This window comes from Centruroides sculpturatus, unplaced genomic scaffold (genome assembly GCF_000671375.1).
Source record: "Centruroides sculpturatus isolate CEXI.00-Female unplaced genomic scaffold, Cexi_2.0 scaffold145, whole genome shotgun sequence".
Lineage (NCBI taxonomy): Eukaryota > Metazoa > Arthropoda > Arachnida > Scorpiones > Buthidae > Centruroides > Centruroides sculpturatus.
In genome coordinates this window covers 410,161-424,571 of record NW_019384293.1, presented here as the reverse complement: position 1 = coordinate 424,571, position 14,411 = coordinate 410,161, and the positions used below count along the sequence as shown (strand labels likewise).

At 29.9% G+C, this 14,411-nt stretch overlaps 1 protein-coding gene across 1 annotated transcript in view; it reads left to right on the top strand.

The window, feature by feature from the left end:
* LOC111618493 (transcription factor Sox-7-like) overlaps positions 1-14,208 on the top strand; it is a 45,081-nt gene extending 30,873 nt beyond the window's left edge. Inside the window, exon 2 of the mRNA XM_023360067.1 lies at positions 11,576-14,208. Within this exon, the coding sequence (XP_023215835.1) occupies positions 11,576-12,771 (1,196 nt within the window). The 3' untranslated portion in view covers positions 12,772-14,208. The remainder of the gene's footprint in view (positions 1-11,575) is intronic.
* Positions 14,209-14,411: the final 203 nt, after the last annotated feature.

The window sequence follows — 14,411 nt, the reverse complement described above, 5'->3', positions numbered from 1 at the left end:
ATTGAGTATTATACTAGAGCAGAGTATAATCCTGTAAATGCAAGAGACATTTAATTTTCTGCAGCTGAAAATAGCAAAAATTGATGATAATTCTAATACAGAGGTAAGATATATGCAAGATTAAAATCGATGAGGTTTGCATACGTATAATTTGTTTTATAACTTATCATATTCATCTTTTGATTGATTGATTTTGTTACCAGCGAGATACCAGCACATTATGGCTCTTTGGCCAATTACAGTTTCTCTTATTAAAGTTGAGTATGTCCAGCTTTTGAATTAGTCGATTGGTCCATTTTTATAAAATTTATACTTGAAATGAGTATAAATTTTTAAGAGTAGAGAGTATAAACAAGTTTTAGTTAAAGTTTAAAGAAAAATTCGTTATTGTAGCATCTGTAATGTATTTAATTTAGCCTAATCCGTCTATCCTTCAAAGTTTATAAAGCTGCTGTAGCATTTAGGAATTATCTTAGAACAAACCAATATTTTATAGCTACAGGCATATTTAGGTAGATTAGAATTTTTAACTAAAAATTAAATTAACAATAAAACAAAAACACAGATTTATTTGTTATTCAATATCGCATTTGCTTTAAGTAGCAACATGAATTTTACTTGAAAGATCGCCATTCTATAAAAATCTGTAGCAACAAAAGCAGCTCGAATTTTTCATTTTAACATATTCTTAAAATTATCACGAATTGTAAAAACGCGTTTAATACCGAAGTCAAAGGCCTTATATTCTAACAAAATTGCATCTTATCTGACAACAGAAGGACCGGTAGCACTCAGCATGACTCCATGGGAAACGGTGGCCAATGACGTCATGTCATGAGTGTTCCTGCAGTGTGGGATTTGTTCCACGTGCCACTCGCTTGCCCCTTGATCTATGCTTAGGGGGACCTTTTACATTTTTTCCGCTTCATAGTTTAATAACCTTTTTCTACTCCCCGTAGTTCGTCGAAAAACTTCGTATTTCTTTAAAGTTGCTAATCCTTATTAAGATTCGAATGATTTAATTTATCAAAAACTATATTTTTTTAATTGAATTAATTGCTTGAATCATAATTCTAAGTTGCTTAACGTCTACTCAACGTTTCTAGTTATTTAGCATTAATATAATCATCGCACTGTTCCCGATACCAGAGCAGAACCATCATCAACATGTCAACCACGCCTTGGTAACCAACCACGAATCGAATTAACCATCCCCCCATTTACTTCCTCAGGGAAAATAAGTTTCTGAAGAGTCCTTGGCCTAGTCCCATCGTTTTGCTTTGTAGAATGTACCCGAAAGGGGTTTTTCTCTATTTCTTCTATAGGAGGGAGGAGAATACTATAAAATTTCCTTACGTAAGATTCGATTTATGTATAACACTATTTAATAATGATATTTAGTTTGAAATATGTACAGAATGTGACCTTATAAATAAAATTTTATGCATATGCCTTTGCATATTTAATATATTAACAAATTTTCAGTATGTTGCGTGCAATGCACGTATGAAACTACTTTAAAAATAAAATCTCGTATAATGTAGATTTATATATATATCTTATAATAAAGTGTGGATAATAATTTTAAATAAAAATTATTGTATAAAGTTCACGTTCAATCGTTAAGAAAGTCGTTATTTGTGTTGTAACAAGCGAAATGATTTGAAAAATGTAGTTTCGTGTTAATGATGACGAATTAAATTATTCATAAATGAAGCTTGTAATAGGAGAATTTAAGTAATTTTTTTCTTATAAAATCTATAGTTTTGTTAAGCAACATTTATCCAAGCAACAAGTCTGTACGATCAACAATCTTTGTCAAGTCTTCATAAATCAGTAGATAGCTTGCAGCATGGCCGACTTCGTGATCCGGATATTAATGGAGTAGAAGGGTTTGGGAAGGGCTTACAAAAATGCATCTTAAGAATCAAAAATAACTGACTCGACTGGTGTGTGTAGCTCAAATGACATCAACCCAAGTAAATTATCAGATTACAACATGATTTGCACTTGCGACTCAATGGTCGTTACTTATACAATGAATATTGATTATATTGTTAATTTAAGTTATTTGTGTGTATATTTTATGTAAATGATTTAAATTTTTTCCTAACAGTTTTAGTATCGTACCAGACAGTTTGAGTTGACTGACCATTATTTAATTTATTAAACGGAAATATTAAGAAAATGCTCAAGCGATTCTAGTAGCTATTTGCTTTTAACGTGACAAGAACAATAATATATTTTAAATTCATTTTTGCATTATTTTATTTAAAAAATATATAAGTTTTAATATATTTTTAATTATATCTTTTATAAAAATTTGCTGTTGAAAAAGACTTTTTTCAAATTTAAGGATTAAAGTTGAGGAATGTAAATTGCATGGTGTGAAATTAATTTCGAAATTTCATTCAATTTTTATATACTGAATATATTTAACTGAATCATGGTTAATAAATATAAATTAAAATCTTAAACTCTAGGTTTGCCAATTTATAGAACACTTCTATCTATATGTTGCATTCATTGNTTTTAAAATATAGGCCTAAATCAATTTACATAATTTAATCACATTTTCGACAAAAGTGGCATAAAAAACCCGTAAGGCAATAGACTGTGATTAATGTTTTGATACATACAAAGCAGACAGAAATCAATTTATAGTTAGAAAATTAACCAAAACATTCGAGTTAAATTATAATTTATCGATTAAGTAGTGTATTTACATTCAATAGTTATGTCAGATCGTTAGATCTTATTACTCGTCTAGACTATAGGGAATTCAAAATATTTGATCGTAGATTTGCCTTTATAGGAAAGTTGTCAACGCCAAAAAGATCTATTTTTGTCAGCAATTTAATTAGCGGAAATGTCGACAAACAAGTTGTCAGGTTGTTTATCTCATTCGTCATGCGTACACTTCGTGCTTCTGATGTCACGCAGACAGGACTCAGGGCACGATCTATTCTCTTCGATGCTAAGGAAAATAATGAAGATAGGTCATAGAAAAGGTCATCAAAAAAATCGAGGGGAAGGGTTTCAGGTAGGGGTTATAACCTTCTCCTACCTGGTGCCTCTTCAAAGAGTAAATCTTTATTCCCGTTCTACTCGTATTTAGATCTACCATTTCGGTTATGATTTTTGTAGATTATAGTAATTATTATTGAAGAGTCCATTATTGAATACGTTTTCGACATCATCTTTTGTTATTATCCAATGCGGAAGTGTTCTTGTAGCTTGCTATTCAGCTTTGATGTGGTGACGTTAATGCTATGATGATAACAATAAGTACCGTTATCTTTCGATTTTTGTTTTGTTTTAATGTTATTCACCTCGTTTATAGGTAGGAAAATTGAATTATATATTTATAAGTGTGTACAAACGAATTTTTGTTTTTTAAAAAAATATGTCTAAATTGCCTTATTTAGATGTGATTAAGTTCAAAATTTTGAAATTACAGAGAGCATTAAATGTATTTTATATAGAATAAATCATAAAACAAGATAAATTTAGATAAATAATGTACTAAAAACGCGTAAAATTCTCTTAGTTTAATACTTAAGTTATTTGAGATATTCAAAACACGTAACTTCCGTTTTCGATTTTAGATCGTTTTACATCTCATAATACATTAAATGATGTAATTAACGAATATTTTACATAAAAATCTACTTATTTATTATTTATTCATTTTTTTTTAAACATACAAATTGCTAATCACTCCGATACGCACGCATCTAGAAACTAATAAACCGTGTTGAACATATTTCAAGTCATGTCTTTTATGAAATTTTCAGTAAATTACCATAACAATAAAATTTAACCACGTTATATAATATGTGACATTTATTATAAAGCTAGCAAAAGTTATTTTGGTAAGCTCCAATTTGCATATAGGCCTATAACTTTCCAACTTTCAATAATTAAATTGGGTCCATAAAGCCCATTTTAACATCTAAAAAGCATATATTTTGGGAAAATCACATCTGGGCCGACGTGTAAATAATATTTTACATGTTGTGTATATTATGAACATTAAAGCTATAAATCTTCCTCTTTCTCATCCCAAATTGGATAGTAGTTGCGGTTGTCGCTGGCGGGGTTTGCAGGGGGCCATCCTGTGAAAGGTGGTAGTTCAACGCTGTTTCCCCCAGAAAATCGCACCGTTCACGTTTCTGTAGCTAAAATAAATCCTGCGGAGCGGAACTTGTGGTCAGACATCCCCCCTAGATAACTCATAAGATAAACTTAGTTAATTATTTTAAATGATGGATTTTAAAGTGATTTTTTCGGGTATTTTGTAAGACAGAAATTAAATATAAAAGAAAATTTGCTAAATTATCGAGTTTATTCCCTCAAAATTACGTCCAATTTATAGTTAATTATGGTAGATGAAAGACTGTAATTATAATTTTATGCTTTAAGGAGATGATGATCTGTGTGTTGCTGACGTCTCCTTATCAGAAAGTTATTTTCGTCGCTGTTTTTAGACAAGAATAGTGTTTAAGTTGTGGTCTTACGATAGACGATATCCGGTTTTTCGGTTACTTGTAATCATTGTAGTGGCAATGAGCCCTAATCCATCAGAAAAGTTACATTTCTAATGTACTGTATCTCCTCCTACTTTAATCACTTTCATTAATATACATAAATTCGAATAAAATAAAGGAAATGATGCTAACAAACAGTAAAATATAAGTAATTTTTTTAAATTTTATTGTTTTTTTCATCTAAATTATTACAATAAGTTATTTTTATATAAACGACATTACATATACTGTATACCTTTTATAAGATATACGCTACATAGGTCTTTAAGAAAGTAGGAAACAAAAATTAAAAGTTTCTGCATGTAAATTTTCGTAGTATAATGATTACCAATTACAAAAAGTAATGTTTGATATAAATTATTTGTAAAAATTGAAAAGTTAATAGAAAAAAGTCTAGCATTTATTAATATTTTACTCTATTGTAAAGAGCGTGAATTATTAGATGTTACTTATAGCTGAAAACGTCAAAACTTTTTATTATTTTAAATTATGTATAATCAGTTGCCATATTTTAATTCTCCCTTATAAAACTTAATCAAAATTAAAAATAACGCTTTTAAAACACAGCAGAATTAATAAATTATTTAAAAAATTGGCTTAGTAAATTTTTTATGACAAGAAATCTTCGTTACATATCTACTTTTTTCAGTCGTATTTATATCTGTATCATTAATTTTTCTGTATTTAATTATTCCTTTTGTTTCTTCTTTTAAATTAGTCGCATTTTTCATGGAAATTAAAACACCATGAACCTATTCATTACTTAAATTTAGATACTTATTGTTATTAATATAACATTTCCATTCAGAATGTCATTTTTTTATGAATAATTCTTAATTATTTAGAATTATATTCAAATTTTCTTATTAGGAGTTCTTATCTTAATTGAAAAGAAGTTTTTTTTTTGTATTATTTATAAATTTTTCTTTGCTATTAAACCAACAAAAACATTCTTAAATTAATTAGTGTAAAGAATAGACAATGAAAGTTTCGTATATTAATAATTATACTGCGATAAAATACTCGAAACACTCGATAATTTATATACCAAAATTACTTTTTTACGTCCCATTAACGATAAAAACAGCGTAGGAGAGTTTACATGCACTTTTTTTTCAGCAAATAAGAGAATTCAGTTATAGTTAGTAGAGTCTAGTAATTTGTTTGTAGGTAATATATTATTGGGGAGAATTTTTGTGGTTGGAGTAATTCGAAAAAGAGCCTATTCGACTTTTCTTTAGCGGAATACAGGTAGGAGGAAAGAGGCGTTGAATACACTCACGCAACTTGGACATTTGCCAGACTAATTTCGGACCACTGTCCTCTAATGAACGGCATGGAAACGATTTCGGCTACATACAGCAATGGGAACGTGTAGTGGCCCCCTTTATCCTCCTTTAGGGGGACAGTTTAGTGAAGTTTTAGTAAGAGTTCCTCTCTCTTTTTTCTGTGTGTATGTGTGTGTGTGATTCGTAATTGGTTTCTGCGAAAAAGAAACCGCTTTGCTCTGTCGGCGTTTGAAATAGCTTCCCTCCCCCTCACATGACTGTCTTGGAATTTTTTCCCCTGGTTCTTTTCTCAAGTGTGACCCTCTACGGTCCTGTACTTAGTAAGAACCGACGAATTAAAAACCCATCTAGACTTGTCGCTAAATTTTCTGCTCTTCTGAAAACGTTTGCCGAAATCATCTTGAAAGATATTTCTTCCTCCCGTCCTATCATTTTAAGTAATCGCTATCATCTAACCTGCTTATTTTTAGGGATTTGTTTGTTAGAATCTGTACGGAATTTAATTAATCCGATAATGATCAAATTTAATACTTTGTTGCGGTGCTACATGCTACAGAAACTATATAATACTCATTTTTCAATTACTTATAAGATATTTAATAAGTCTCTCCTTTATTATATAAAAATATAGATTATAATACACAACTATTTACTTAATTATTTGTACTATTACAAAATATTGAAAACATTGTGTAAAATTTAATATAACTCAAATTTAGTGATAAGAAAATACTTATTCTCATATTACAGTCTACCAATGCACGCAATCTATTTTCTGAGAATTCTTACGAACTGACTAAATATGAAGTAGTATAAGAGGTATTTAATAGTTAACAAACACAAATATCCATAGAATAGTACGTATATTTATAACTTAGGTGTTTTTCAATAAATATTATGCATATTTTAACCATACAATGTAGACTTATTAAATGTCTTCGTCTATGTATGTATAAATTTATAATTTTATCGTGTAAAGTTACTATACATAACATGCTTTTATATTGTAAATCAATATGTTTTTACAATTTCTTAGGTTTTAAAATCGGCTTTACAAAATAATTTTCTATATATATATAACATAACTACCACACTGTATATTGTTATAAGTGGGCCTGCTGTTCTAATTATGGTAGTAAATAGAAAGATTTCACTATATATAGCTAGCTTTTATTAGGCTGTAAGTTCTTTACTGCAGTTTCTATTGTGTCGGATGAACATATAGCGAGGATTGAGTAGTTAATAGATCTAAATATATAATAAGAATGGTATCATTTTCTAATAACACAGAAAAACTGTGTTACTACAGAAAGAATTGTGTTTTATATATGAGATATCATATATAAGAACACGTAATTCTTTATATTCTTGTATGTAAGCATATATAACTTGCATCTAGCAAATCACTAGAAACTTAAAAGGCTTATTTGATATCGATCCCACACAAAAGAAAACAATTATACAAGTATACAACTATTAACCTAAATATTCTTTCTTTAAATTAGTCTAATTTTACTTAATTAAGTCATAAAAGTAAAATTTTTGTAAGAAACAATAAGATGTTTATCCCTCTTAAAAACAACTTTAAAATATATAAAATTGAGCATGTAATTTTATTTATATTTAAGAAGAAAAAAAAAAGTGGGAAGACAAAGGTAAGATCTTCTGATAATCCTTTATAATGAGAAGTAAATAACACGTCAATTATTATTATTCATTGAGCGATTAAGTATCAAACATTCTTATCAGAGTTAATAAGAAAGATTCTGAACTGATACAAGCAAAATAACTCTATTGAAATTAGCAAAAAATTAAAAAAAATAAGAAAAAAGTTTATCGTGAGCATGTTTATCTGGGCGTTTTCTACCAAACAGAAATATCATGGAAGGAATAGTAAAATCCGACACGTACAAAAGTTTGGTCACGAATTTCGAAATCCACAGGCTCCGCCCTTTAATCGTGACTGACTTTAGTCGAACTCTGAAGGAAGAAGGACTTTCGGGGCGTCGTCCTATAGTTTATTGAAGAAGGTAAATATTCAATATTTATGAAACTATCAGATATTTTGATGAAGGTTTATAAAGTTACAAAAATAAAGGTGGGGTGTAAATAGTAGGCGGATAGGTGTCCTTCTCTTCTTTTTTCCATCGCAAACACCCTACTTTTGTGTTCCGAATATCTAACCAGTTCTTTGGGAATTAGGACTGTCGTCCTTCTATATTCTTGTTATATAGGTTGTGACTAAAGTGAAGGATATCCTTCAGTTAAAAAAATACCTATAAGGATAAAGAAAATTCGATTATTTTTAAGCTTGGAGCCGTATCGAAGAACGTGGCTTAATGAAGACGTAGGTTATAACAGACCCCACATACAGGAAAGTGCAAAGTTTTAGCGGTTCGTGACGTTTCTGCACACCGATAGATCACGTTAGAGCTACTCGTGTTACGCATTTTCCCATCCCACGTGACTCGAATGTCGGAGAAAAGCATGCTCTACAGATAATGAATAAAATTATGAAACCGTTACCTTGTTGTCTATTATGGATAATGAACTTCTTTACTTACAAAGTTTGAAATTAATAGGGGAGGAAGTAGCAATAATTTAGCAATCTAAATAGTATTAATAATTTCATTTTAATTGAAAATTAATGGAATAGTTTAAGGCTAAAGAGGAAAAATGCATGGATAATTATTGGCATATAATGGTCGAAATTGGGGAACACCCACTATAGAGCACCACGAACTGTTCGTAGGTGGGTGTGAGCGTTGAAAGGAACACCTGCAAACGTTAAATTATCCGAGCACTATGAGTCATTTTGTAGGCCTACTAGTCAAGCTGACCGTGACGGAATATGGAAGAAAAGCGTGTCCTCTTTTTGCCATATTGCTCGTTCTGAGAACAGAGACAACTAAGAATCTTTTGCCTTTAAGGACTGCAATAAAACTAACTCATGTGTGCAATTAGCACTTGACAGATTTATAGTTAAAACTTCCACATTATGAATATATTCCAAGGTAAAGATGTTTAAAATTCTGATGGAGAAGTTAACCAACAACTTCCCTTAAATGGTGCATTTATATTAATACTTATAAAGATATGATGTCATTTAAGTGGGATTAATTATTTAAACAGAAACTCTATAATAAAATATCATTAAAATAGCAAAAAAACAAAATCATTTTTTAAAAAATATTTAAACAACAGATTTAATCGAAAAATTAATGTATTTAAATTTCATATATTAATTTAACAAACTTTATAGCTTTAATTAAGATTTCTAAATATAAAAATGCATACTTTTAATACAATTCGTGATACTTTCTATAATTATTGCTTTATAATTTGAATTGTTTAAAATTAATTAATTATTCTAAATATATTTTACTAATAGGAAAAATTATTACTAATTTATTTTAATATTTTAAATTAATAAAATAATAATAAAAAATTCTCTAAATATTGAATAATTTGTGTATTTTCGAAAATAATTAAAAAGTTTAATTTTCTGTAGCGTATCGCGTTAATTAAGCTTAGAAAATGATAATTTATGGTAAATGTTTACCATTAAATGACACTCTTATTTTCATAAATTTTTAAAACTTATTTTTTTGTTAGCGATCTTATTTTTCATCGGACTAATTTTATAATAAATTTATACAGAGCTTATCGATGAAAGGTCTATTTATCACCGTTTAGAACCAATAGTTAACGAGTTGTTCACAATATGAAAGTTCATCCTTTGCGTGGATAGCCTACTAATCAGAAACGTACCATAAAGAAGATAGAAACTAATGATAAAAATAAAGCACAAAACCTTTCCTCTCCCCCTTCGATACGAATCACAAAAATGCAGATGTTTCAGCCTCGAGCTAGAGATTATCCCAAAGTTTGTAGTCGGCATTTTTACATTGGATGTTCTACAAACTGGGTTCGATGTCCGGCCGACAGCTACCGACCTAAGAAATATCTGGACTACAATATTCGTCACTCATAGCACGTACGGTAGCCGCCCAGGACATAATTACGGCGGCTCTGTCTTTTCTAACCCTTAACCATCGATCAAATGAGTTCTACGGTACATCCTATATAAAGCACTTCGATAATATTCGGCCTACAGTCAAAATTAGGCCATGGGGTGCCTTGAAGATGAAAGTTTTTTAAATAGTAAAATGTTTCACGGTTTACTAAATTTAAAAATGATGCTTCTTTTCTTGCCAGAATTTCAAATTTTAATTTCTTTTGCGTAATATAAGCAACATCCAACTGAACCTTTAAAAGTTTATTTTTAGAGGTGTGTCTTCAGTCTGGGCATTAAATATATATAGGCCTATATATATACACATTTAGTAGGCACGGCATCAATTATAGACTTTAAAAGTATAATTTTAATAGTTTATTCATCAACTTTCCTGTAAAAAATATATTCTTAGAACGTTTTCTTCTAAATAATATTTTTATAATATATTTTTCTAGCTTTTAAAATACACAATTTTAATACTTTTATCTTTATTAGAGGCTTTAAAATGTATTTTCTCTGAAATATCTTTGACTTGAGAAAGAAGTTTTTGAATTTTTTAGCTCTAAATATACTTTGCAAATAAAACAATTGTAGTTGCATCAGCTGAAACAATTTTAGTATTCAATTAAAAATTGGATATTTTTTCTAAGGTCGAAGTTATTTAAATGTAACATCATACAAAAAAGATTTTGTAGTGTTAAATTATAACACATTAAATGCCTTATATAAAGCTTAAATTTTGCTCGACAGAAATTATAATCTTATATTAGAAGAAAGATTTTCATAATTTAATGTATAAAATTACAAAATCGGAATAAGAGGGGAGTGTTCTAACTTCAATCTCACATGTGTGAAATATTCATGGATGTTTCCTTTACATCTTTTCATCGTGATTCACGTTTTTCACGCATATTTATTTTCTTGCGAGGTGGAGTCTCAACAAGCAAAAATTTGTCTTTTGTCATTCATTATGTTATTGTTCCGTTTAAAACTCTGTAGCAATGAACCTAAAATAAATTTTAAAATTGACTAGGCCTATATCATTAATTTCTCATTAAAAATTATATAATAACAGGACATATAAATATAAATCTAAAATTATGAAAATTTCGTAAATACGATCAATTTTAATATTAAATTTAGGTAGACAGTGTGACTAATTTATCAGGAGAGAAAGAGAGAGAGTGGATGTTGCAATCGATTTAGGTCAATCTAATAAAAATTAATTATATAATATTATTACTTAACTGAGAAAACATTATTTTTAAGTCTAGTAGAGATGTTTAATATATTAAACAATATGTTTTAATTTGAGAGAATTTTAGAAAAACATGAACATTTATTGCTTTTAGAGAAGACTTAAATATATGTTGGTTTATCTTGTAAACGCATTGTTAAATAAATATTATGATATATTCGTAGTTAAAGAAGACTTCAATCTCAGACTAGATTCATTTAATGTAGGAAAAAGTTCGTGAAAGATGATCTATCGTGATAAAACGTCAAGTATATGCGTTATTAACAAATTGTTGACAGTTCTGTAAATGTTCATATCTCATACGAGATAAGAATTAAGATATTTATGCTTCTATGAGTAATTAAAAACATGTTTTCAAGCTCGGATGATAGATATCTCATCTAGTTTTAGTATATATATTTTATATTTTAACATTAGTATAACTGTGATCACTTGATAATTTTCACGTTTCTGATTTTAGGTAAGAAGTGGAGGAGTTTAACCCCCCAAGAAAGACGTCCTTATGTTGAAGAAGCTGAGAGATTAAGAGTGCAACATATGCAAGATTATCCCAACTACAAATACAGACCGAGACGGAGGAAAACATCTAAACGTGGAAGTCGAAAACTTGCTGGAAATTCCCCATCATCTCCTCAATCATCATTATCATATTCTTCTGGTTTAGGAGCAGAATATGCTTTTCCCGGAGAGATTGGTATGAACTATTCTGGCAATCTTATGCCGAATTCTTCTGAATTTTGTGGAATCCAAACACCCGAATCTTCACCTCATGGGAGTCCTTGCTCTGAAGCTGTTCATCCAAGAAGAAACGAAAGTTCTTACCAACCTTCATACGCAGCGCAATCCGAAGCACCATCTGCTCCTGTTTCTGCTGATCCGTTAATAAGGTCTCTCCCTACACCAGAAATGTCCCCTATAGAGCCTTGTGAACAAGAAGGTTTCCAGTTTGCCAGTGGAAATAAAGAAGCTGTTGATCTATCTCACGGCCCTACAGTGGAGAATCCAGTCAGCCAATTGATGTCCAAATTTAGCGAATCTTCTACCTTCTTAAAGAACATCCGTCCTCCCTTCCGGCATCGTATGACTCAAGTTGTGGGTCCTCAAGGACTTTCGAGTAATTTACCGACTTTGAGAGCTTTAATTACATCAGGCACATGTGGTTACACACCAGGTTGTGGTTATATAAATCAACAATCTTATTATCACCAATCAAAATCACCGAATTGTTCAGATAGACCATCGTGTGCCTTACAAAACGGGATTTCAGCCTATCGGCCTCCTTCTTACTATCATCCGTCCGAATTTCAACCATACTATTCCAATGAGCAGTCGTATACGGACTCAGAATATGTAGCTGATGTCGATAGAAATGAATTCGAGCAATATCTGAAGACGTCTCAAAATTATCCCGGTGGTTACAGTTACGCCCAATCGCATTATTCTTATCAACAAGGATGCGAAGGAGAAGCATCGATCTATCATCAAGAAGACTGTTCGCAGTCGGATGTCTCGTACGACACCAACCATACTTCCGTCCCTAATACATCATCTATGCCTATGTACGGGAGTAACGTTACAGTAAAATCTGAGCCTTCTACAGAATCTGCTTCTGCACTTATCGAAGCATTAGCAGCTACGCGACACATAATGTCGTGATTTAACCAAAACTATATTGCAAGGACTAGAGACTTCGAGACATTTCTTTGTTGCTACGAATTGTAGATTGTGATGTCTAACTTTTAATATCATCACATGAAAAGTCTGCTTCGTTGAAGGAAGCAAAAACTATTTACAAATACATAAAGAGTGAAAATTTTCCGTTCAGTGTGTAGAAGTGAAGATGATTTCTGTTTCGAAGCTTCATACTGAAACATGGGTTTGTAAATGAAGCCTACAACGAGGTAACTAGAAAATCATGTGAACTCGGATATTTTGACTATTGAATACTTTTGCATTTCACTCCACATTTGTGGAAATTAAGACTTGATACTTTATATGGAGGTTATATTTTTAAAAATTTATATTACTCGGTTCCTAAATCAAAGAAGAGACAAGGTATTACCTATTTTACATTCATATCCGAATTTATACATTATTTTAGTTTTATAAGTACGCTATAGCTGCTTTTAAGACATTCTTTCTATCAATTAATTAAAGAAAACACCTCTTATATCAAAGTCTGTATACATTTACATCTTATCTATATTATTTTTTCTTTGCCTCCTATCATCATAATCAGTATTTTTACTTGTATAAAATGTTGTAAACGAGTTGTTTTAAGAGGTTGTATGTACAGTGAAGTATAATTTTAATGAATTGAGTTTAGTAAGAATAAGTTAAATAATCATTTTTTGTGAAGTGCCTTGGAAAATGAATCCAATAAATGAATATTGTGCCTTTCGTCAAAGGAAACGGTCAAACGTTATTCATCCAAAGAACAAACATAAAATATATATTTGAAAATAAAGGAAGACAGGATGTGTGCCTTCAAAACCGTAGCCTACTATATAGAATTTATAACGGTTTGACATATAGAAAGAGGCCATCATATGCGTTGAATGTATATATATATATGCAGATTCTGTATCTTATGTAAGTAAACACGTGTACATTTATCTAAAAAGTTAACGATAATACGTCAGAATTTGCTCAGAAATTAATTTAAAAAATTTTTAATAAAGTTTTTCTCTGATGTTTCTACCTGTCTCAAATGGAAGCTCGTTTATATACGAGTTTCGGATAATATTTTATGTTTGTAAATGATCTTTATAAAGTACTCTAGAACTTATTTACTATATATATGGGAGGAGGTTTTTCTCACTGTTAAAGTTGTATTATATGACATTCTATCAATGCCTGTAGTCTAGTAAAAAAACAAGACACAAATCAAAATGCCTTATATGTTCTTGTAAACCTCTTCCTTAATATCGAATTTTTTTCTACTTGCACCACAAAAGATCGTCTTCCCAACGATGTGTACAAAAGATTTAAAATATAATGTTAAATTTTCAAGTGTTTGTATAACGATGTTTCGGCGGGAAATGCTGATTGTTGTACAAGAGATTTTTCCACATTAAAATTGTTCAATGGAAATTATGAAATTAATTTATTATTATTATTTTCACGTAAACAAACTACCATGATTTATAATAGATATTAATTGTTATAGTTTAAAATAAACACTAATCATCATAATTTCTAACATATTGAATGTTCCAGCTCACAGTACAGCACATACCAATTGTTATATTTTACAATAGATATTAATTATTAATTTTTAATAATTATTACAACAT